General features: G+C 38.5%; 1 protein-coding gene across 3 annotated transcripts in view; it reads left to right on the forward strand.

The window, feature by feature from the left end:
- The first annotated feature begins 996 nt into the window (after positions 1-996).
- cpne9 (copine family member IX) overlaps positions 997-26943 on the forward strand; it is a 64504-nt gene continuing 38557 nt past the window's right edge. The window contains exons 1-6 of one of the 3 annotated variants that reach the window (XM_079803684.1): positions 997-1299; positions 15086-15126; positions 19943-19989; positions 25598-25701; positions 25804-25843; positions 26401-26477. In XM_079803684.1, the coding sequence (XP_079659810.1) occupies positions 1223-1299; positions 15086-15126; positions 19943-19989; positions 25598-25701; positions 25804-25843; positions 26401-26477 (386 nt within the window). In that variant the 5' untranslated portion in view covers positions 997-1222. Of the gene's footprint in view, positions 1300-15085; positions 15127-19942; positions 19990-25597; positions 25702-25803; positions 25844-25907; positions 25965-26231; positions 26281-26400; positions 26478-26943 lie in introns of those variants that run through there. The other 2 variants (XM_079803683.1, XM_079803682.1) reach the window with 2 other exon arrangements.

Here is a 26943-nt window from a genome sequence, read left to right on the forward strand (position 1 = left end):
AATGGATTTACGTTGAGTATGGTAATGATATCATATGGTGAAAGATTACCAATTTTTTTTTACCATTTCATTTCATTGTTTGTTTTTTTATTTAATTTTATTTTAATAGTTTAGAAAGCATTTTTGGGCAACTTGGTCAAAAATTGCAGATTATAGGCAACTAGATTATGAGACAGCACCAAAGTGGTTTCTGTTTATCACCAAAATAATTCCTGATTTATTAATATAATATTCTCCTTACAACAAAGTGCTTTAATATAGTGGATAGTTACTATTTTCATGTATGTAAAATAATATTTTTGGTTCTTTTTTTGTTATTGTAGCTCTTTCGAGCATCATAGGTGCATTTCATACATTTAATTCAAACATTCGATGTCCAAAAAATGCTATTTATGTAGGCAGTTCACTAGATTTTGAGACTAAACCAACATGTTTTCTGATTTATCAGCAAAACAATAACTAATTATTAGAATATAAAATACAAAGATGCTGTTGTACAGAGAATGATCCACTGGCACATTAAAGAATATGTGTCCTACTTTTTTGTTAGTGTAGCAGCATTTTTGAACATCGTAAAGATGCTTTCGGAGGATTAAATCAAACATTAAATGGCCAAACAAGCTATTTTGTGTAAGCTCACTAGATTTTGAGATGGTGTTTTCGTATTTATCACTAGATTCATAACTCGTTATTATGTGGTGGGAAATACTTGAGTATTTTGCTATTTATACTGCGCAACATCGACGTTTACCACAGCTCAACCGGATTTTAAAAGCCGTGGGCGTTTGGGAAACTGGATGTTTGAAAATCGTTTCCCCACATCAATAGATTAAACGTCCCCAAAGGTTTCAGATCCATATCTGACACCACACCTCATACATATTGAATGGCTTCTGTAATATTAAAAATTGATGTTTTCAATTTAAGTTTTCAAAGCGGTGTCGGAGTGTCCGCGCTGAGGGAGGACGAGAGGAGGTCCAGTCAGTCTCTACCTACCTGCCGATCAAACGCGCGCATCGCTCGCGGTCGCGCGCTCTCTCCTCAGGTGCGCGAGGGGGTCAGACTCAAACGGACCGATGATGTTCGCTCTGTCCAAATTGTAAGGAAAGCCACATATCAGCGCCAGTTTGGTGGGTTATATTACACGTGTGACGCCAGAGACGAGTGAGACCCAGATTTTGGAGTCATTTGAAGACTTATCTCAAACTCCCGAGGAGCTGCAATGGCATCGATCGGGGAGTTTGATCCGTTAAACAGCAGCGTACCCGCCACCAAAATAGAAATCACCGTCTCGTGCAGGTAAGAGCGAACATGGCATTAAAATTGTTATTATTCATGTTCATAATTCACTGATTAAGTCTTACATGCATCGTGTCTTTTATTTTCTGTCTTCCTCCCGACATATTTTTGTTAATTGGGAAAAATATAATTAACTGAGTTATGTGGTTAAGCGTCTTAAAATATAATACAAATGCAGTCGTTTAACGAGTCAATAAAAAAATAACAATTGGAAAAATGTGGGGCAGTCTATGCATCTAAGCATTACTCTGGCTTGGGGCGAAGTGGAGTTGCGTGTAAATACCTTGGTATATGGTCAGAATCATGATATTTGGGACACCAACAACCATACCCGTACAAAACAGTACAGGGATACAGTCAGTGATGGTATTGTGGTACATGTCCAAAAACAAAGTAAAAAGGTACAAAAAAAAATATATATATAGTAGCCTATCCATATTTTTTGCATAAAAAATAAGTGGGATAAGTCTCCATAATATTCAGAATAGTGCTCAGTAATTTTTTCTATTGACTAAGCCATTAACTTATACATTTGGTCCATCTAAAATTTTTGCCTGCGTTGTTTTTGACCATTAGACTGGGTAAACCCAGCCTGATCAATTTGACCATGGTATTACCACAGTACTTTTTTTTTAAGGGTTTGGGTGGGAATCTCATATCTTCTATGATGTTGTCATACATGACTTGCAGTTTGTCTCAAAATCTAATGAGTTGCCTACCTAGACAGCATTTTTGGACATCATAGGTGCGTTCAACCATTTTCTTGGTCGAACGTGATGTCTGGAAGGAGTTCGTTATCATTATTATGTTGATATTTTAGTCTTATTTTATTTTTATGTCTATTTGTTTCACTTTTATGTCGAAAGTAGAAGACAAGTGCCACGTGAAGTTGAATAAAAAAGTAACTTAATCACAGTTTAATCTGTGCCTGGTTGACCTCTTCCCTCACTGTGTCCCTCTGGACCGTTTTCTCCTTGTTGGACAGACACCACTGGCAACAAACAACGGCACAGACTCTTTCCTGAATAATGAATGTGTTGACTGCTGATGCTGTCTGTGTGTTTGCATAAAGCCTTCACTTCAGACACTGCTTGCCCAGATATCCAAGGGAGGTCTCTTTATACATGAGACACATCTGCGGCCGCCAGGCTCTGCCCGCTGAGCCTTCAGCAGTAATTTGGCTGAGGTGGAAGACGGGGGCAAGAAAATGGAGCAAGTGGTACCTCATGGTACATATTTCATTGTAGCCTGCTGGGATATGAATGCAACAGATCAGGATTTATGAAAAATGAAATACAGCAACAAAATATGCGCCGCTTCTTGATATCAAATAGGTTTCTACTTCACTTTGAGGTAGCGCCTTGTGACATGACACCTCTGTGGTTAAAAAAAAAAAATTGTAGCGGGACAGGGTACAAATGGCTGAGTTTTTGGACTTAATACACTACGGCCCGGTTTCACAGACAGGGTTTAGATTAAGTCAGGATTAGGCTTTAGTTCAATTAGGGCACTCAAGTAACTTTTTATTAACATGCCTTAGAAAAAACATTACTGGTGAACATCTTAAAATATCTCAATGCCATTGTTTTGTCTTAATATATGTCAGTGGAAGTTGTTTTCAGTTAAAACAGCTCAAACATGCACTTTAGTCTGGGACTAGCTTAAGCCTTGTCTGTGAAACCGGGGGTATATGTCTGAAATAATATGGGTATCCTGTTCAGATTCTACTTAAAAGTGATAGTTCACCCATAAATGACAATTCTGTTAGAATTTACTCAGCTTCATGTTCTTCCAGATCTCCAGTATGTTCTTATTTTCTTCTGCAAAATGTGAACGATTTTTTCTTCTTCTGTCCAAGTATTGAAAGTCAGTATAGTGTTCAGTGTTGTTTTAGACCCCACCTTCATTTTTATAAGTGAAAGAGTTGAATTTCATACAGTAGGCTAAACAGCTGAAAATCATACAGGAAAATATTTGATTTTACAACCTAGGCTCACCTACATTTTTGCAAAACTTCAAAAACATACGGAAATTCATGTGAAAAAGAAGAGACACTTTAGAATTGAATGGTTTTACGTATAAGAACACAATAAAAATAATCTGGTTGTTAGGTACTACTGCAGATGAACAACAACAAATGACATATTACACTGTGTCTTTATTTATTTAACTAAAATGGAAAGCCCAAGGAAAATCCATGGGTGAAAAAGTAAGTACACCCTATGATTCAATTGTTTAAAAGGGCCAAATACACACTGACAAAGGAGATCAGCGTGGCTAAAGCCCGGGACACACCAAGCCGATGATCAGCCGCCGGGCCGTTTTTAAGTGTCGGACGACTTATTTTTTTTGGGTGTGTTCCGTGTGTTGGGTGTTGTCCAACTAGAGCTAATAGTGCGGAACAACCGTTTGTTTAACCCCCTAATCTGCTCGCATACACATGGTCTGCCCGATGTTTGATACTTAAGATTTTAAATCGGGATGATTACATCAGTTCTTTCACAACAGCCAATGAGAGATGTGAATGAGAGCACTTTTGAAATCGTGACCGCTAAAGCTGCTGTGCCGGTCCGTTGAACAGTTGAGATGGCGGAATGGCGTGTGGAAGTGTTGCAACAACACGACTGCTTGTATAACGTGTCTTCAAAAACATACGGATTGTACGGACAAAGAGAAGAGCTGTGGAGAAATCGTGTTGGTTTTGAACATACCGTGTGAGTGTAGAAAGCTGCTAGCAAATGTAAAGATGACCTGTTGAGATATCAATGATGATCTGCTACATACATGTTAGCATCCGCTTCCCCATGAGATCATGTGAGGTGCTCCTCCTGGCACGATAATATTAATAATATCTTGTAGTGTGTGATGCGCTTCAATTTTCAAAACTTCTAGTGTGTGCATGTTTGAGATTTGAGAGAAAACAATCTGTGAAGATTCTGTTTATGTGCGAGATGCAACCAGATTTCATAATCGGTTAGGATTTAAAAACTCCTGTAGTCTGAGGCCAGCTTTAGTCAGTGCACGAGAATAGTAGCAAAACAGCGAGTGTTCCTGGGGGAATATTTTAATATTAACATGAGCGGAGTGGAATCAAGAAAGTGATCAGCAGGATTGATATTCAAACCGGTAAGCACGCGCTGCTTTGTTTACGGTTTGTGTATCTGCAGCCTGCAGCGTCGGTTTCCCTTTTTGAATGACTGATATAGACGACGACGAGCCTGCATCAGTGTGGAAAGGTCTGAAAGACATTACTAACTGCAAGACACCACCACCCAGCACTGTGTCGAATCAACAACTGGCCGACTATTTGAATGAGTTTTATTGCAGGTTTGAAAAACCCTGTCTCACACCCCACACCCGTTCTGACCATCTCTCCATACACCCATCATAATTTTTAGCACCCCCACTCCTCTGCCTCCTACATTTCAGGTCTGTGAAGAAGATGCAGGGCTCGACATTAAGCCGGTTCACTGTAAATCTGTCATTCACTTGTCCGAGTAAAACATTAGTTTGTCCGGATTCTTTTTAAATAAAAAAAAAATATATATATAATCTATTCTGAAGCAATATGTTCATTCAGCTTTGACATATTTAAATATTCATATTTGTGGCCTTCGTTTGTGCGCCAGTAGTCAAGGGGATTGTCGCTTCTGGCAATGGGTAGTTCAGCTGGATACGTCTCTATTTGTTCTCAGACCCCTGACATGCTTAATCTTTGATAGGCAGACGCGTCGCGTTATAACAGCTCGACCGTGAGTGAAACCTAAGCACTTGCGCACGGACGGGAGGGGCGGGTGACATTCATTTTCGGTTTACGTTTTCGGCTTTTTTTAAAATTTCGGCCCGAAACCGATAATGCCATTTTCGACCGAACATTTTCGGCGGCCAAAATTTCGGTGCACCCCTAATATTTGTGATATTTTTACCTTTTATAAAGGGCATTTTTCAATAATCTTATTAAATATAGGCTATGCTTCAGCTTTTATTTTATATTTTTAAATTTGATCTATAAATTAAATTAGAATAAGACACTATAGGCTGTTACCAATCAAATTAAATTATTTACACTGAAAAATTACAACTGCATTAAATAATGCTATGAGATTATTTAAAATATTTTTGAAGATACAAATAAGAAATGTTGGAAATATGAAACTAAACCACCAGTAGGTGGCAGCAGGTGACCGTCTTAATGAGTGAGTCATTGAGTCGATTCGTTCAAACGGCTGATTCATTCAAGAATGAGGCAGGCCCTGTCCCAAATGGCACACTTCATGTGCACTTTCGGTCTTGTGGACTTACAATGGCCGCTGCGTGCGCGTGTCCGTTAAGTCCACGAGACCGTAGGGTGTCCCATTTGTCATTTTAGGTCTCAGAAGGGTGCTCGCGAGCGCCCCCTTTGAGGTCGATATGCGCCCTCGATGCGCACTTCTACCGAGCCCGCACTGGTGCGAGCTACGCAGCAGCATTGAATCTTTAAGTGCGGACTCAGAGGAAGACCGTGAGGGTTTAGGGTGCCATTTGGGACGGGGCCGCAGTCGTTTACGAATAGGTAATTGAATCTTTGATTCAACCGATTCATTCAAAACGCTGAATCATTCAGTAACACACTGTTGCTGTGAGATGCGTTACATTTCTGTTGTGATCTTTGTTGGAACTATTTTCGCTGCTGAAATAGAACAAAAACAGTCCATATTGCATCTAAAATGTAAGTGACTTAATGTAAATTAATTGTTTATGGAACTCATATGAAATCAGTGTCATTTTCAGTCGTGATGGTATTCAGGAAAACACTCTTGTTTGTGTGACGTTGCTTAACTGTATCATATGTTATAAATATAAAAACTACACAATTTTAACCGTGTATGTTAACTGAGTTTCTTTGTATGAGCGGCGCTCATTTGTTTTTCGATTTTCTCCTCGACAGGCTGTGTGAGCCTCAACAGCACAAACTTGTTAACGTCAGTTCGTTTTATATTATTATCCATTATCGATCTCCACTTACGCTAACTGAATGCAGAATCATTTTTGCACTTTGGTGATTCCTTAGTTATATTTTGTTTTGACATTTTAACCAGGATACTTGTCCGTCGGGCAGGTAAAATTATTTTTTACTTGCCCCTTCAAAAAATCCACTTGTCCCGGACAAGCGGACAAGCGTTAATGTCGAGCCCTGAGATGTGTGTCGGGTTTTTCCGGAAACAAAAGACAAGGAAAGCACCAGGCCCAGACAGTGTTTCACCAGTCTGAATCTCCCCATCCCAAAGAAACCCAAAATCACAGGACTGAATGACTACAGACCTGTTGCCTTAACATCTGTGGTCATGAAGTCATTTGAAAGACTGGTGCTGGCCTATCTAAAGGACATTACTGGACCCTTGCTGGACCTCCTGCAGTTTGCTTATCGAGCAAAGAGGTCTGTGGATGATGCAGTCATACTTATATCCTACAACATCTGGACAATCCAGGGACTTCTGTGAGGATCCTGTTTGTGGACTTCAGCTCGGCCTTCCACACCATCACCCCAAACCTCCCCCTGTCCAAATGAACCCAGCTCTCTGTGCCTCCATCTGTCAGTGGATCACCAACTTCCTGACAGACAGGCAGCAGCTACTGAGGCTGGGAAAATTCTCATCAGCACTGGTGCCACCTAGAGGAGTGTGCTCTCCCCACTGGTCTTCTCACTGTACACCAATGGCTGCACTGCAAAAGACCCCACTGTCAAGCTCCTGAAGTTTGCAGACAACACTACGCTCATTGGTCTCATCCAGGACGGTGACAAATCTGCTTACAGGAGGTTAAAGAGCTGGCTGTCTGGTGCAGTTATAACAACCTGGAGATGAACACGCTCAAAACAGTGGAGATGAATGTGAGAAACACCCCAGCATGGGAGTTCCACATAGACTCCATTGTCAAAAAGGCCCAGCAGAGACTGTACTTCCTTTGCCCAGCGGAAGATGTTCAACTTGCCACAGGAGCTGCTGATATAGTTCTACACTGCAGTCATTAAATCAGCTACAAAATCAGTCCTCAGAAAACTACAGCGGATAGTCCGAACTGCTGAGCTAATCACTGGTACACCAGTGATTCATCTGTACTGATCCAGAGTGAGTAGAAGGCCTGGCAAAATCATTCTGGACCCCTCACACCCAGGCCACTTCCTGTGTGTTTTCAGACATGGTCATTTTCAGGCGTCTGAGCACGGTTCGCGCAATTTTTGGCCCATATGTGAACACTCCCAACGATCTCAGGGTGCTTTCACATCTCTTGTTCGATTAATTTGGTCCGAACCAAGGGCAAACAATTACACAGTATAGCAGTTTTCAGCTTTTTTGGTTCCTTTTCACACCACACTGATTGCTTTGGTCCGAACCAGTTGAAACGAACCAAAATGCAGTCACATGACAACATCCACATCACTCATTGGCCATGGCGTATTTCCTAAACTGCTTTTCGATTGGTCAGAATTTACGTGCGGTAAAATTCCAACAGAAGAGGAAAAGCCAGCAAACAACACAACTTTGGAGAGATGACTGCGCGGGCTGGTTTTGTCACTGGCCATAATCTATTACATTGTTTGTATACACCACAATATGCAAACAATACATTTCTATAATGAAGCGCGGATGCGGCTTAAAGACAACGTTCTAATGCACTGCAAACGGCGAGCGCCCATCGCTCGTCACTTCAAGCGGAGGAATGCATTAATTTCGAAAGTTGGGACCAAAATATGGTAATCAGACCAAATTTCTATGAGGCTCCGCACCTCCTCACTACTTCCTCATCCCATATTGCACAGCGCAGCTGACTACGGCAGCTGGTTTAGTCCAAAAACGATCAGTACTTTTTGCAGTTGGGTCTGTTCGAGGTTGGATCATGCTCTCACCACAAACGAACCGCTCCAGAGTTAGTTTGAAAGCGCGCTTGTTTGGTCCGCTTTTGGTGCGCACCCGAGTGCGATTGCTGCTTTCACACCTGCCCAAACGAACCGCACCAAAGGGGAAAACTAACTCTAGTAAGAACTAAATGAGGCAGGTGTGAAAGCACCCTTAGACCCCTTTAAAGCGAACCGAACCGAGACCACTCGGGAGGTGGTCTGGGTACGGTTCGATCTCATTTTATGGTACGGTTCGCTAAAAACACGCAATCTGCAATCTGGGCTTACTTGATTTTTCTGTTCGCAAATTCCAATGTAGTTTGGTCATCAGATGCCTCCGTACAAATCGGCTGTTCATCATGGCTGCTTCTTCTGGCAAATCTCTACAAATTATTAATTCACAACTTACATTTGTTTATTGCAATTTCAACCGCTTCTGAACTAAGAGAGGGGCAGCTGCACGCCTTGCCAGTTTAAAATGGGGTCACGAGCGCACACACCTAAAACACATGCACAGAAGCCAGCTGTCACACCGTGTGTACTAAAATATAAACATGATTCAAGGAAAACAAATCAAAATGAATGTGTTTTACAAAGGTGGATGTGTGAGATATCTAGTGCAAGAATATGTAGTATTGCAAAAAAAAAATATTTGTGTAAAAAGATAAACAACTTAATTCAACAGCATTTGTAGCAATGTAGTAAAAAAATTATAATAATCTTTACAAACAAATATCTTACTGAGGAACAAACAATGTTAGTGAATGGGATCAAATGTTGAAGGCCATCAAACACTGAACTGGACTAGATCCAAAATGCAACAGTATGAACACAAAGGGGTCTGAGACATGAGATCTGAGTCCTCTTTCAGGTACAGGGACAGTGTGAACGTGAAGAGAACTGGCTTTCACTTGGTTCACCTCTTGGTCCACTTAAAGGAGTCTGAGTTTGGTTCTTTTAAAGAGGAGCCAAGTGTGAAAACACCACCTCTTTGAACTGTTGCCATCTCTCCAGAACGGCCAGGCCATTTCTTCCCTCAAGCAATCATCACATGAACTAATGTGAACATTATTTATACATTTATTTATTTAACTCACCATAGTTGTTTACATTTCCTTGCATTTGTACATAACATACATGTACACACATGTACAATCTATTGTCTAATTGTATATTGTTTTTTTATATATATATATTTTTGTATATTGCTATTTCCCATTTACTTATTCTATTTTTATTATTAACGGTCTTGTCTCTGTCATTCTGTTTGTGCTGTGGAAGCTTCTGTCACCAAAACAAATTCCTCGTATGTGTGAACATACCTGGCTGTAAAGCTCTTTCTTATTCTGATTGCTCGTAGAGCCACTTTTAGCAGCAATAAGTTGAAGAAATAATTTTCTGTATGACAGCATCACTCTCTCACATCGTTCTGGAGGAATTTTGTAACGCCCCTCTTTACAACGTTGCTTCAGTTGATCAAGGTTTGCGGGCATCTGTTTCTGCACAGCTCTCTTAAAGTCCCGCTTCAACATTTCAGTCGGGTTAAGGTCTGGACTTTGACTGGGCCAGTCCAACCCCTTGATTCTTTTCTCTTTTTTTTTTAGCCATTCTGTTGTAGATTAGCTGGTATTCTTGGGATCGTTGTCCTGCTGCATGACCCAATTTCAGCCAAGCTTTAGCTGTTGAACAGATGGCCTCACATTTGACTCTAGAATACTTTGGTATACAGAGAAGTTCATGGTCGACTCAATTACTGCAAGGTCAATGCCAGCCCAGGTCATTACCCCTCCATCAGCCTGATGGACAGTTGGTATGAGGTGTTTGTGCTGATATGCTGTGTTTAGTTTAGTTAAAAACTAAAACTGTGTTTAGTTTTTGCTGTGCATTGTGGCCAAACCTCTCGTCTCATCTGTCCAAAGAACATTGTTTTAGAAGTCTTGATGTTTGTTCGAATGCAATTTTGCAAACCTAAGCCATGCAGCCATGTTCTTTTTAGTGAGCTTTCTCCTTGGAACCCTTCCAAACATGCCATACTTGTCCCGTATTTTTCTAATTGTACTGCCATGAGTTCTAACATTTAACATGTTAACTGAGGCCTGTAGAGTCTGAGGTGTAGTTCTTGGGTGTTTTGTGATTTCTCTGAGCATTGCACGGTCTGACCTTGGGGTGAATTTGCTGAGACGTCCACCTGTCTTCTGTTTTCCACTTCCTTGCTGCAGAATAATGGACTTCAAATTGTTTGGAAATGGCCATATAACCCTAGCCTGGCTCCGCCCTTCTACGTAATTTCACTCAATTTTAATTTTCCTTCAGTACTCTGTCTGGGACTGCGGTATATTCTTAGGTTTTCTCCGACAAATTTTTACCAGTCCAGTCAGTGAACAGAGGGAGTGGCTGAGAACGATGACGAAGATGTCATGCGCTAGTTTGAGTTGCAGTTCAGTAATGGCGGCTGAGAAAGATGCGAGTGAAGCCATTCATTCCGTTGTGGCACCGCTGCTGAATATCCAGAAATTAAAGCCAGAGCAAGATCAATCTTTGCTGAGTTTTGTTGGTGGCCATGATGTTGTGGCCCTCCTCCCTACAGGGTTTGGGAAAAGTTTGATTTTCCAGCTCGCTCCGTTAGTGGTGAAGGAGTTGGCTGGAGCCCTATTCGGAAGGGGGGCCGGAAGGTATTGTCATCATTTACAGGGGCTAGTCAGTGATTTTATTGCCGTCCCTCTCCCACCACCCGCGTAAAAATCCCCGGCCGAATTACCTACTGTTTTAGACAAACACCAAGGTTGTGTGGTCATTTAATTGCTGTCCAAATCCACATCTCTGTTTTTAAGAATATTTCACTTCAAAATTCACTGTTTATATCCTTTTTGACCACTGCAGAGCACCATGCGGTTGCGTTTCGCTGTAATTTGGATGCATTTCTAGACTTGTATTTCTTTAAATGCTGGCAAGTATTTACAAGAGCAATATATTTCATCACCGCAAAATAAAAAAAGAAGAAAAGCACGTAAACATTTGAATTGGGCCGTTATTTATCTTTGCTGATGTCTTTCCTCCTTGGCATTGTGTGAACACACACCTGAAGGCTCCAGACCAGCAAACTCTGCTTTTATAGAGGTGATCCCACTTGCTTATGATCAGTTAATCAAGGGGATTTAATTAGCAGTGCCTGACTTCTACTTACCCTCTTAATTCCCATGGACGCAGTAAGGGGTGTCCTTAGTATGTCACACATGGCTCTTCTATTTTGGCCTAGTTTTTGTTAAATAAATAATGACTAGGTGTAATATGTCATGTGTTGTTGCTAAGGACCAGATGATTTTTATTATGCCCTGATACATAAAACCATAGAATTCAATAGGGTGTCCTTTCTATAAGGAATTGCCAGAGGCCATACGATACGATATTATCGCGATTTTATATAAATTGCGAAATGGTGAGTATTGCAACATATTAATATGGCCATTATGAATGGACGTGCATATTTTACTTTAGAATTAGCACCAATTCGAGGGTGCCAATTGCTTGCATGGTGGGTTCATTGTTATCTTAATGAAAAACACAATAACAAAACACAATGACAAACTCACTTAAATAGGTGCTTTTACATTCCGTGTTGAAACCGTCGCCTTGTCATTCAGCTCCTCACTCTTGTGATGAATGAAATCTGACTCCTGCTGCTGGTTTGTGCTGCAACTCTCGCTCGGCTCATGCTTTATTAAGCAGACACGTTTAGTTTTTAATTGTAGTGTCTGTTCCCTAACTGAACTAAACGATGGTGGGGCGGTGCCGCGGTGGGCAAGTGATGTAACCCGTGTTGCAGCTGAACACCGGCAACACCGACTATCAGAGAAAGCCTATTGTGTTGTAAAATGAACGAGTGCGCTGACAGTGTAGATATGGCATAATATAAACAGCTTCTTTGATTGTAATTGCGAGCGAAGTTCTGTTGCATTGCAGTGCACAGCTGGCTTGCACTTGTGTGTCAAATCAACACGTAACTAACACAAACATGGAACATGACCACGTTCAGAAATATGCGAGAATGCGCTTCCTGCACACACAGCTCACTGCGCATGTGTGTGTGAGCGAGAGCGATACGCTGTTTGTGATGTTACAGTCTGAAATAAATATTTCAAATTAGTATTTGGATGGCCATGGGTCTGTTGAAAGCGCTATATAAATGCAGTCCATTTACCATTTTCCATTACAATATGAGCTCAAATTCAGTTCCTGAAAATATCGATACTTGCCGTCCTTGTATCGATACAATATCCCCACACAAAATATCGCCATACTATGCTGTATCGATTTTTTTCCCCCCTACCTCTACTGTATACATCACTGCAGTTTTTAGATGGAATGAACACTAAAGGCAGTAAAAAAGAAAACCTGTTTATTATGATTACAGGGTGGATTATCAATTAAAAGACCTCATTTTAACCTCATAGTGCATCATTTATAAACTAATACATTTTAATGTTTACATTACATAACTAAATTCATATGTATAACTTTTCTGGCGTAGTAAACTTCAGCAAATGTGCTTTTGTTAAAACGATTAGGTTTAGTGTAGGAGGCACGTTATGTTCATAAATGATAGAACATTAACCTTTTAGCCTGGGTTGTAATTTTACACCATACAATGACTTTCAAATGAATTCTGTGCTTTTAGTTGCCCACCAAGTTCCTCAATGGTAAAGCTTACTCAGTGGACCTGAGGAAGAGGCGGCCCACTCATAAACATTTACCACGGACCCTGTGGATTTTAACATCAGTCATGTCCACATACTTTTGGCCATCTATAATTAGTGTTATGCATACTAACTGTGCTTCTACCTTGGAAATACCGTTGAAAGCAACCAGCAATTAGACTTTTGATGGCTTTGAGTTACCCATATGCAAAACTCCACAGGGAATCTTTAATCTTTTATGAAGTTGCATACGAGCATTCAAAACGAATACCACTCTGGAAGGCAACAAGTTTGTGAAAAAGTGTCTTTCTGTCACTGCATTATGCTGGCAAATTGTGGAAGCTGTTCACAAGGGAAGCCAATTCATCAAGGTTGTTTGTCACTGTCAACACAGATTGCAGCAGATGCCGTTGTGTCACTCAATAAGGGAGAGACTGGATGGAAACCAGAGGGAACGTGAAGCCTCTCAGACCTGGAGATCTTAGAGGATCTGTTGCGTCTGTCAGGGAAAGTTTGTAAATTCCTATCTTTGGGATTATATTTCGAGAAGCAAAGGAAAGGATTTTCTCTGTATATTTATTTGAACATATGAACCTGGCAGCATCAGAAAGGAAAAGGCTGTACTGTCAGTCTGTTTTCCTTTGAGTGAAGATTTCATGTCTTGTTAAAAACAAAGTGAGCAGGAGAAAGATATGTAGGTCTACTGGGCTCTTTTTGTACACGTCAATCTTTGAATTATGTATCAGCTGATCTTCATAACCTGATTTGGAGGTTGCTGACTTCCTTGGTGATTTTATTCCATTCAGTAATGTGATGATGTGTGTTGTTTAATATGCCCAACCATAATGAAGGTGATTGCATAAATGCAATAACAAAGTAGGAAGCTTGCAGTACGTTATTCTGATCAAGGTCATCACCTAAAACCCAATAACCGAAGCCACGTGGTATGTCAAGGGATCCCCCTCAGTAAGGTGCACGTGAAAGCGCTCCCTGTTGAGATGCCAGAGCTTCAGGACCCATTTATTCGGGTTTAAAACGTCACAGCTGGCGTCACACCAGATGTCAGGCAATACCTCCTGTTGCTCAGAGCCGCATCCTGCAGACTAGAGATGGAATCGATTCTCTGCTCGGTCGGATGGATTAATGTGCTCTCTGCTGTACTTCCCTAGCCTTTTCTTCTATTCCTCTATCTATTTATTCCACAAACACAATTCTCCTTTGAGAGAATATCTATGGGTTCCTGTTACTGGTCGTCCATCATGCCTGTCTTAAAACAGTCTGGTCTTTAAATTTAAATGCACGGTCAGAGACCAATAACAGACTGATGGATGGAAACGCAAAGCTTAAATAGATGTTGTTGCCATCGGAGCAGTTATGAAACATTACTTTAAAGCAACAGTTCTTGTTGAAATATCTTTGTTGACAGAGATAAGGTCAATGTGAAATGCTTTTCACAACCCATTTAATTTTTGCAATGCGAAAAATGTAGGATGAGACTTGATTTTATCAAGTGGGAATTGATAAGATTGTGAAAGCTGGCTGTCATGTACTAGAATGAAATCAAGTGGTTGACAAGTAAGAAATGCATGAATTTATCTGTAAAGGAAAGTCATTTTAGAGGACGAGCAAGTTATTACATTTTGGTAAAAGATTATGAAGACAAACGCATTTTTCTTTATAATAACAATGAATCATGCACAATAAGAACAGGAACATGCATTTAAAAAGTAAGGTTAAGAAATTGCTGATAGAACATCTCAGTATCAATCGTTTTGTGTGTTGATGATAGTGCATTTCCTCTAAAATGACTTAAAAGTGTGTTATTTAGGCTATTTATTGTATACGATCATTATCAAGCCAATTAAAAAATGTGGTCAGACATTCAATACATGTTTTTCACTAAATGAACACAAGGAAACTATATTCTTAAAAACATCATAAAGTAAATGGGGACATTTGATTTAGATTTTAATGTTGACTTATTTTGATGTCCATGACCTTCATTATTGATGTTTGGCAGGAGAAAACTCAAGCCTGCTCTGACCTGAGCATCAATGAGTCTCTTTGTTCATATAGGACAAACATAGAAGCTGCTTTTGTTTCTGTGCAACCATCTGTTCAATAAAATAGTGCAAAAAATGATCGTCTAGATAGGTTTTCTTGGCTTATATTTGCCGTTTTGTGCTTTAGCTTCTCTGTTTTTCTGTCTTTCCAGGAGTTTGCTGGATGTCGACACATTCTCAAGGTCAGCACCAGGTAAGTCTTGATCTCAAGCCCTGTTTACACCTGGTATTAAGATATGTTTTGGTTGAGTAGACGAGGGAGACACATCGCCATTTACCACAGTGTTTTTTTAACTCTTACTTTACGTAAAATAACGCATTTTCATCAACATTAAACCACATATAAATCAAAACTGCCTAATGTTACCGAAAATGAAGTGGTGAACCCATGAAGAGGAAACGACTGTGAAGCTTTAGGAGTGTTGATGGACTCGATCTACTCCCGTTATGTTTTGACCATCGCTCTGAATCTGATCTAGATGTCGTTTTTGACATTTTTGCTTAAAAGTTAGCTTTTTTTAATGAAACTTTCCCACATTAAAATGTTGAATAAAACAACGTTTGATATATTGCATGTTAAAATTTTCATACAACAAAATATTCTGGAAGCCATGAAAATTGTGAAAATGATAAAAAATGCTGGCAGTGGCTGGCAACTTTAAAAAAATGCTAGTGGGGAAAGAGTTAATCCATCTCTTTTGTCCACCTTCGACCACTTCTATCCTGCTTTCTTAGAGGAGAGAGTGTATAGGCGGGTAAATGTATGTTTTTTTCCCCCAGATATTTCGAAATAAACTCACGCAATTTACATATGAACGCGAAAGAAGACGATGGAAAAACATACAGAGAGAAGCAGCTTTCGTTTCTGCTCTGATAGCCGCAAGACCACACCGAACGCTGTGTGTGTGTTTTAGAAAACCAAACCAAACTTGAGCCAACAAGTTTAAATCCTGTCTGGCTAGCACATTAGGTCAGTAGGCGGAGAGTAGGTGGTCTTTTGTGGCAGTTTGAACGCATTCGACCACATGAGCGTTTACTCTACGAAAGCAATCCTATTGAATGCGCTGTCGACTACCTCTGGAAGTGGTTGAAAGTGGACTAGCTCAAAACATTTTAGAATCTGTTTACACCTGTATTTAGCGTCGTCCACTTGTGATCAGATTGATCAATACGCTTCTTAATACCAAAAGCAGCCCTTCAAATAATTTACTATCATACTACTACTAATACTACTACTATTTCTGCATTAGATATTATGCACAGTATGCAGTTTTTTCTGTATGCATGGAATACCTGGGATAACCTATTTCTTTTGCTTAAACGTTTATGCATACAACAAAGGGCGTTATAGGATACTGTGTTTCACAATGCAATACAGCATGACCTTCCATTTCCAGTGTGACGTACTGAGATTTCGGACGCACCGGTAGTGAGTACTACATTTGAATTTAAATTTACTTAGCAACCATTAAAAAAGTATTTTCTCTTTAAAATGAATATGGGTAGTATGAATCAAATTCGGATGTACTACTTCTGCCATGTTGTTACTGTCATGTGACCTACCAGCGTCAGTTGCGTCACTTTACTACTGCCATTCATAAATCCTCTCCCTTGGCCTCATGGAATAGTAAAATGTATCCAGAATCTCGGCAGAACTAGTAGGTCATCCTACTTTTTTCCGAATACTACATATTTCGGACATACTACTCTTTTGGCATACTGTTTTTTTTGTGCATATTATATAGTAGAGAAGTATTCAATTTCAGACAGAAATTGTATATCAGTGTACTGTGTATTTAAAATCCCTTCCTTGACTGATTATTAAATTAAAGTTTACACAAAATTGGATTTAATTCGAAGCATAATTGTTTTTATTTGAATCATTTTAATGTATTATTGTAATATCTCTTTTGCTGAAATGTGAGGAGGTCATATGACAACAATCCAGCATATTATGGTTTTATTATTGCGATATAATGTGCTCGTACTATTTTTAGAAAATAATAGACAGAGTTTATTTAATTTATTTAAAATTCTGCTTGCAAAAAGCTCTGATATAGCTAGCATTTACATATTCATTTAGACCTTCTTGATTGACTAATGAGCATATAATAATTCTGACTGAGTTGTATTGACTATTCTTAAGGGTAATAAAATGGTCGTCCTGCATGATAATATAAAGTGGCCGTATTTTATTGCATTATTCAGAGTTTTTCCTCAGAGGGTCAACCACTGAGCAGAAACACAAAGCATTTTCTCTTCCCAACTGATGTCAATAGCGTATATGAATACTATTCACATGAATTATTTTGCTGTTGCCTTGAAGACAAGTGTGAAGGTTTCGGATGAGTTATTCATGGATATTTGGTATGTGAAGCCATTTCTGAAACTGTTGTACCCCTAGGACATATCTTTTTTCCCCCACTGCTTTTTCCAGATGTATCAAAGGGACTACTTTGGAAGGAAATTTGAAAAATGAGAAAAAAAAACCCCTCTGATTTCAACTTTCCTTTTTAAACCTGCCTTAGTCAGAGAAGCCCAAATTATAACATTTATTAATCCTTCACCCTAATGCTCACAGCAATCAAACGCTTGACTGACATCTGAGTTGCCATAATTTGCACTGAGATTTATTCTAAATCAGTTCCTCGGTTGATCTGGCAAAGGTCATACCTGAATAGGTGTCTCTATTCTTCCTGAAATGCTTTTTGTGCTCTGATGATTGTTTCATGTAATTTATGTGAAATCGTTAAGCATTAGCCGCCCCAGTGTAGTTACTGCAGATTTTTCGAGGAGTTGAAAATAATGAATGTGGTCAGTCTAATCTTGTTCAGTGCAACAGAGAGATGCATTCATAATGCCTTGTTTCGAGGATCATTTGCATCATAAACAACAAGAAATGCAGTTTTGGGCTTATTTCAGACTGATTAAATTCCAGGGACATTTTCAGGAAAAAAATTAATTTGGGTGTAATGATAACTGACATAATTAACAGGCTACTTATTTACTTATTTGACCCAATTTAGTTATGCAAAATACATAAACATAAATGTTATGTTTTAGAATTAGACATATCTATGTTCAGAAGTTATATGAATGTGGTTATAATGTGTGTGTGTGTGTGTGTGTGTGTGTGTGTGTGTGTGTGTGTGTGTGTGTGTGTGTGTGTGTGTGTGTGTGTGTGTATGTACTGTGTGTATGTATATATATATTTTTATATATATACAGCTCTGGTATGTATATATATCCATCCAATCAAATTATTCGGACACAAGTATCAGTTTATCCAGAGGTGGACAGTAACTAAGTACATTTACTTGAGTACTGTACTTAAGTACACTTTTTGAGTATCTGTACTTTCCTCGAGTATTATTTTTTCTGGAAACTTATGACTTTTACTTCACTACATTTGAAAGACAATTATCGTACTTTTTACTCCACTACATTTTTATCAAGGCCCTCGAAGTAGAAAGTCGTAGCCGCTTTGAAAGTCAGTGGATGTTTTGTTTTCTTCTTTAAAACGGGATTAATTTTTTTTTGCAGACAGCCTATCTGTAATCACTCTTGTAGGATCACATGAAGTTCAATGATTTCCAAGTATTTTTTGAACACTAATCAATTTATGGCAAAATAGAAGGCAGCAGTTCCCAGACGCAGTGCGCGCAACCATAGTCGTACTTAAAAGTTAAAAAATTCAGAAGAGCAGACGTAGATAAGTCTGAAAAAGTGCGACGACACGAAAGTGCACACAGAAAGCTGCCTCTCAGACGCCAGACCACAAGTACTGAATTTTAGTCTATTGAATCTACTAAAATCTTATTATAGTCAATTAAAACTAGACTAAAACTAAAACAATTCAGATGCCTAAAATGTTGTAGTCAAAAGACTGACTTAAACTAAATCAAAATTTGCTGTGGTAAGTATGGTTGGTCAGATGATTTTTATAGATTTACCTGCCAAGTTGCCATAGCCTTGTGGATACAGTGCTAACGCATAGGTAACGTTCGACAATGATGTTAGTTAGCATGCAAAAACGACGTAGTTGGACTAATAATGTTAACTGAAGTCCTTTCAGAAATATGTTTTTACATAATCCTGTCAAATAAACACAATGTAGAAACCTTTCTTTTCTAGTATGATTTTGACTTTGATAAGAGCTTTGTAACTTTTAAACAAGTATTTAAATGAGTTCAAGGTATGCTAGCATGTCAGATGGAGCATAACTGCCTTAAACCACCATGATGGAACAGCGTGCATTCATACAACAATGCAACGATAATAAAATAATGTGTTTACTTTTACTTTTGATACTCAAGTACTTCTGTACTTTTACTTAAGTAAAAATCTATCTTTACAACTTTCACTTGTAATGGAGTAATTTAACCAATAGTACTTTTACTCAAGTAATGGAGTTGGGTACTTTGTCCACCTCTGAGTTTATCTGAGAATCAGGTCTGTCAGCTGATTATAGAGCAAGCGACAAGCCAAATGTTTTTTAGTTGAAATCAAATTAATTGATAAACAAATAAGTAAATCCTGAATTATTCAGTCACAAATATCACAGTTTCTCTGAGAATGAGGTCTGTCAGCAGATTATAGAGCAAGGGACAAGACACATTTTTGTTGAAATTTTAGTATTTGCCAAGAGCTTGCTGGACTGAACGGGTACCTCTTCAAAACCATTCTGACATCTACTCAAATCGACCACCCATAGAGCTGCAGTCCATTTGTTGGTCAGGGCATTTCCTGTTTGGACTCCTCTTGAATGATTCTGTGAAGTTATTGATGAATCAGATTTTCACACCTGCTGCTCCACTTCGGACTAATACTCCATACTGGTCACATCCCATGAAGTAGGCACTTCTCCAAGCCATTTTCTAATTAGATGGTAGGATGAAGCTCTCAGTGAAGCATCTCCATTGGCTTCATTTAAAGAAACAGACTGTGCACAGGTTGCAAGTGTTTTTTTATCTGTGATTGACCATTATTTTCCCATTTTCTCTTCACAGTGGTTGTGTTGTATGTTCAAGGAATTGGTACTAAAGAGTGGAGAGAGGTTAGTATGCTTTTATGTTACATATGAACAGAACATAGTGCTCAGCATGTTGTGTTTTAGCCTTTTGAAAAACTGTATTATCAATTAATGTGGTCCATTAGCCACAGCTATAAGAGCAACAATCAGGACACAAGTTATATTGATGTGATTGTTGTACTTTTGTATCCACATATGGTTATTTTTTTCCAATTCTGTTTATTATCAGTTTGATGGGTCTATCAGTCAATATTCTCCTCCATCCTCCTCTTATCTGCGCTTGTGTGGACGTTCTGTTTCTTCTTTTCTTTTATGATGTGCATTCTATTATTTGCCTTCCAGATAAATCTCATGAGACTCAAAGATTTCTATTTAAAATAACATTTTCTTTTTAACTTTCTATTAATCGAAACCTGAAAAAAACCTGTATCACGGTTTCCTCTTCCAAATTTTTTTTAAGTACATTTTTGCAGACATATAAAAGGGATTGCATAAATAACAAAATGAGACAATATGTCTGGTGAGAAAAACAAGAACCAAAAACAAACAAACAAAAAAAACACCCGCAACCCTCCCCAAAGGCCACCCTAAGGACACTAATAAAAAAAGGAAAAAAACAAAGACAATTTTTTTATACAAAAGAGTAAAGTATGCACATACAAGAATTTTAATCACAATAGAAAATAAAATAAAGTCTAATCTAATGGTCCAGGTGTCACAGTAAGGTTCTCAATAGTCGCCAGTATAGGGCTCCACATTTTGTAAAAGGATCTCAGTGATCCTTTAGAAGAATGTCAAATTTTTTCAAGGTGGATGCATTACAATACATCACGTATTCAATCCTCATGTGATGCGGGAGAGGTATGTTTCTATTTAAAGAGGATGGCACGCCTAGCCAACAAAGTGGTTAAGGCAATGACACAGTGGGCTGTAGATGTTGCAACCAAAGCGGGGGGACCAAACAGGACAGTCAATGTGTTAAGGGCAATGGTAATATTAAGGGCCAGCGAGAGTGTTCTAAAAATGTCAGACCAGTAGTCCATTAGCATCGGGCAGGACCAGAACATACGAAGATGATCAGCTGGAGATAGTTTGCATCTGTTGCAGGAATCCCTTCTGTTAGGTAATTGTTTAGCCAGTTTAGCATTAGGGAAGTGAGCTCTGTGAAGTACTTTACATTGTATCACGGCATGTCTAGCACAGATAGACGAAGAATGAATTCAACTAAAATGTTCTTCCACTGGTCCCCAGTTATGTTAATGTCCAAATCCTGCTCCCAGGTTCGCTTAAGAGAGTCAACTGGAGATGGGGATTGGGCACATTATTTTACCATAAATGTGGATATCAGCCGTCTTTTAACAGGGTCGAGGGTATTAAAATCAAGTACTGATTCGGGGGGTGATTTGGGAAATGGGGAAATAACTTTTGAATAAAGTGCCTCACTTGAGGAAAACAAAAAAGATGGCTTTTAGGGAGGTTGAAATTAGCTGATAAAGAAAAGAAAGAGCAGAAGATTTCTTTTTCATGCAAGTCATTCAGAGTAGAAAGACCCTTAGTTGCCCAAATATCGAAGACATAATCTGAAAGGGATGGGGGAAATAAAAGATTTTTTGAAATTGGCATATGACTAGAGGCTGAGTGTAAACCGAATGGTATCCTGAATTGAAGCCAAATCTTAATAGTTTTAATAACTATTGGATTGCTTGAAATTTTCTGTATACCTCAAAGGGAAACTGAGAACAAATACTAGAAAGTATGGAACGAGAGGAAGATATCTCTATGGGCGGGCTAGAAGCACAAAAGGCTTAAAAGCCAACCCAGTAAAGTAATTTATTAATATTACATGCCCAAAAGTAGCATCGAAAGTTTGGAAGTGCTAAACCCCCTTCAGATTTGGGAAGCTGGAGAACTGATTTTCTAATACGAGCTGGCTTGTCTAATCTAAATTAATAAAAAAAAGACGTATTAAAGCAGAATGGGACATGTTAAAAAAGATAAAAGAATTTTGGCAGGATAACCAATTTAATAAGATTTGCGTGACCTATTAAAGACAGGGAAAGGGAACTCCACCTTGCAAAATCTGATTTACATTTGTCCAAAAGGGGTTTAAAATTCTTAAAAAGCAAGTCTTTAAATTAATTGGTAAAAAATATGCCCAGATATTTGAACCCATCCAAGGCTAACTTAAAGGGGAATGAAGAGAGAGAAAGAGATTTAGCTATTTGATTAATGAAAAATAACTCACTTTTTTGAAAATGTAATTTATACCCTGATACACAGCCAAACTGGCCCAGATTAGATAGTATAGGGGGCAGAGAAGCTATAGGGTTGGAGATGTACAGTAACAAATCATCCGCATAGAGGGAAAGTTCATGACTATGAAGCCAGATGGCCAAAGGTTCAATAGTTACATTAAATAAAAGGGGCGAAAGTGGACACCCTTGACGTGTTCCCCGTTAATATTAAGCAGCACAACTGTTCTAGATAATAATCAGCACCAGCACCAAATCAGCATATTAGAATGGAGTAATGATGCTGAAAATTCAGCTTTGCATCACAGGAATAAATCACATTTTGAAATATTTCCCAATACTATTTCACAGTAATAAAAAAAATCACTATGCTGTTTTTACTGTATTTTTGATCAAATAAATGCATGCTTGGTCAACATAAGAAAAACATTAAAATGATCTAATTCTGGGAGAAACTTTCAAACCAATGTTGTTTAAACACTTAAGTCTGCTTAAAAAGTCAATTATAAACTGAACTCTTCAGGTCTACTGAAGTTCATTGCATTTTGACCACTTTGCATTTAACAAAGAAGAAAATTCACCTTGAAGGAAATAAAGTTAAAACTTTGAAAAACAGAAATTATTGACATAATAATGACAGAAATTATTACGCCATGCTAAATGCCTGGATAGTAGCACAGAAGTTGTTATAAAATAATTATGAAAAAATTACAGAACAATTCCAGGACTGTACAGTTTCTTTGCTTCTCAAGTGTATTAAAATCACCCTAAAATGGCCCTTTTTAAAGAATTGTAAATGCAACTACTAATTATATCTCACCACCTTACCAGGATTCAAAGAATCACCAGTCTCTGGGAAAGTCTTAGTTTGAAAGTAGGAAAAAAAACAGTAGTTTGCCTTTGGAAACTCAAGGAATGCAGCAAGCGCTCTGGACTTCTCTAGAGATATCTCGCTCTCCAGATGGCATCATGAAATATTCACTGTACTTTTATATAGCTAGCGTGTATCTGGACCAGCGGCTTTCTCCGCATGCATATCAACACTCAAGTGCCCACTCACATTACAAGTACCTCCAAAAGCAAGCATAGCAACTGCATTATAAACAGCCCGCACCCCTAAACAGATAATGCAGCGACCAGGAACATCTCCAGGAGCAGATAATGGAAAGCGTGGATACTAAGTTGATAGGTGGGATTATGTGTCTGGGGTGTTGAGAACATGATCTTGGGTCTGAATCTGAGTTCGGAATCAATAGTTCATTACTCTGTGCCGTCGGTGAGCTCCACCGAGGACTCCTGCCCAATGGGAATTACTGTGTGATTGCTTCAGGGATGTGTACGTTAGCAGGAAGCTCTACGAGCTCACACTGAGCTGCTATTCCTGCCCCACATTCATGCAGAGCTCAGGCTGCTGTTGAGTCTGCGGAGAGAAGGGAAGTCTGAGGGCTGATTCTGCTTCTGATCATGAAAATATAATCATAGCAACTGTTATTAAGCTTTGGCACATCAGTGATTCCTTCTGTGCAGATTTTACATACAGATGAGTGAATAATATTAGCTTAATTTATGCTTTTCTGTTCTATTCGTCTCCACCATCATGTTTCATTGGTGGATAGTGGTGTTTATAAATGGCAAAATATATATTCTTCTTTACTGTATAGTGTATAGTGTATACATGTTATGGAAAGATAACTTTTCAAAATAATATATATATATATATAATATATATATTAGGGCTGGGCGGTATATTGAGTTTGTACAATATATCGATATATATTTTTAAAAAACTATATGGATTGAGGCAATACCGTTTATCGATACAGTAGATTGATATACGAACGCATCTGAAAAATAGCGGAGTACGCAGAATGAGCTGCTTGCATTTGCGCCAAACAGACGGAGCGCAATAATTGTGACTAAAATATTCATATTTCTAAAATATTTGTTGTTGGACAATAAATGTGCCATATATGTGGAAGTATATTTTTTATAAAAGTGACCATTATAATTGGGTAATCAAATATAGGCTAATATGCTTTTGTTTTTATTTTCATTTTTAGATCAGTGAATTTAAAACAAAATTATTAATTTAGTTTTTCGATTGTAAACCCCTGTTTTGCACATAATATATTGCATAGCCTACATTACATTCACTGTATTTGTTTATAGCCTTCAATATCAGCATTGTTTTTAGGACATCATTGGGCAGGATGTGAAATAAAATTATTATTAAAATAAATACAGACTTTTTTATCCAAATAGAAACATTTAGAAAATACTGGGATATATACCTTGTTTCGCCATTTAACCAAAAAATACAGAGATATGATTTTTTGGCCATATCGCCCAGCCCTTATAAATAATAAAGTATAATAAAACAATAGTAAATCCATATCAACCATGTTAGCCGTTCGGTTTTTGTAATTATTATAAAAATAAGTACTTTTTTCATTTTACTTACATTTCCCTTTTTTTCTAACGATATAACAAAATTACACATTTCGGGGTTTTAAACTGTATTCATACATCCCAAATTTTGGCAACAGGGTTATAAATATTGCAATATTTAGTTATTTAAAGGGATAGTTCACCCAAAAATGAAAATTAGCCCATGATTTACTCACCCTCAAGTCATCCTAGGTGTATATGACGTTTTCTTTCAGACGAATAAAATCGGTAATATTAAAAAAGTCCAAAAGTTTTTGAAGTCCATAAAAAATGCATCTGTACGTCAAATAACGTGCTCCACACGGCTCTGTGGGGTTAATAAAGTAAAGTTCCAGCCGATCGACTTCCGTGGAAAAGTGTTGAAAGTGCCTTCTCGCAATTCAAGATGCGTACCCGTGGGAAGCCTTTTGAACGGCAGAGGCACTTTCAACAGGCGATAGGCCGAAACTTTACTTTATAAAGTTTTGAAAATATGGATATTTTTCTTACACAAACGCATCGATTCGCCGTGTGGAGCACGTTATTTGACGGACAGATGCATTTTTTATGCACTTCAAAAACAGAGCAACTATTTCTGCTATTATAATGCTTGGATTAGCCAGGACTTTTGTAATATAACGTCATGTACACCTAGGATGTCTTGAGGGTGAGTCAATCATGGGCTAATTTAAATAATTTGGTGAACTATCCCTTTAAATATTTAATATTTAGTGATCATCTGACAAGATTAAGTATGTTCTTTCACTAATATTTTTGGGTGGTAAAAAGGACTTCAAGGCCTGTTTTGTACCCAATTTGTAGAGAATGACCTTTATCTACCATGTTTGTACTTGGGAATAATTAGCAATATTACAGAAGTTTGATTCTAAGATGTTTCATTATCTTGTCATGAAAACATTTAATCTAATGATGCATCTTTTATTCTTGCTTAGTTTGGCCGAACAGAAGTGATTGAAAACACTCTCAACCCAGACTTCGTGAGGAAGTTTGTCTTGGATTACTTCTTTGAAGAAAAGCAGAACCTTCGGTTTGACGTGTAAGTGTATGACAGAATTTTTCCACCTTTAGTTTCCGAATGATAATATTGCTTAGACATGATCTTCCAGTTCACTTTCAATCTTTTGCTTATTTGACTCAGATACAATGTGGACTCAAGAAGCTCAAACATCTCAAAACATGTAAGCAAATTTTAATGTCTCACGTGTCATTTCCTGCATGCTAATGGATAAACAAGAACCACGATGCAATGCCTGTCTGTCGATTTGTCTTTCCTGCTACAATGGATATGGATAACAGAAGGTACAAGCTGTAAATGAGTGTAATTTATCCATTGCTTGTTTTCCGTCATGCCAAAAATAGTTACAAAAAGAATGCAATTTGTTTTTCAGTTCTCATTCTTTGAACAAAATGTGTCATGTTCAAAGCCCAGACCCTCTGTGTCCTTTAAAACTGCATGAAACAGTCTGTCGTAGTTCTCAAAGTCTCGTCTTGTTTTTTCTTCTTTTTTTTTTGCTCGCATTTATGTATGCATTTCCATGTCATTGATTCACCCCTTCCATTGCTTAGAGTTTCATCAGCCAGGCCTCACCTGTCTTTATACTCAGTGACATACAAGGTGAGTCCTCATACCATCTTTCTGAGATTTTCCAGACAGGACTGTCTCTGCTGATTTGTGTCTGTAGAAGCAGGGAACCCACAGAACTGTGATTTACCTTCATTGTTTTGTCTCTCACAGTCCTTCCTCGGCCAGACTTTCTGCACTCTAGGAGAGATTATTGGGTCCTCTGGGTCAAGACTCGAGCGGGTGCTTTCGTAAGTCTTTGATTATTTTTCACCCATGATACGATGTTGAATAAGAAACAGTGCCATGGAAACAGTTCTTTAAAAATTCTCCAAATCCTATGGGGTCTCTATTCAGGCCACAGATTTAACCACATGGAAGACATAAGTTCATCTAGCCCACATGGTCCAACTAAGCTCATTTATAAAGCAAGTGCTCTCACGACGATTATAAGAGAAAAAGCTTGATAAATTGGTCTTTTTCAAGCAGCTCGCGAATCAAAATCCTTTTACAGTCTCCAGCTCTTTGACGCCGCTTCGAAAATCAATGCTTTTAACCGCGGTCGAGGTGCTTGTTTGGGGTCTCTCAGTAGCAAACCTTCTATCAATCCAGAGCAGTTCTGCATACGAATAGATCCCAAAGCCTTGGTGGGGGGTTATAAAGGGAAACTAATTAAGCTTCGACTTGAGCAAGGATGGCACTGTGGATCTAGTGACT

This window comes from Gobio gobio (genome assembly GCF_949357685.1).
Source record: "Gobio gobio genome assembly, chromosome: 21".
Classification (NCBI taxonomy): domain Eukaryota; kingdom Metazoa; phylum Chordata; class Actinopteri; order Cypriniformes; family Gobionidae; genus Gobio; species Gobio gobio.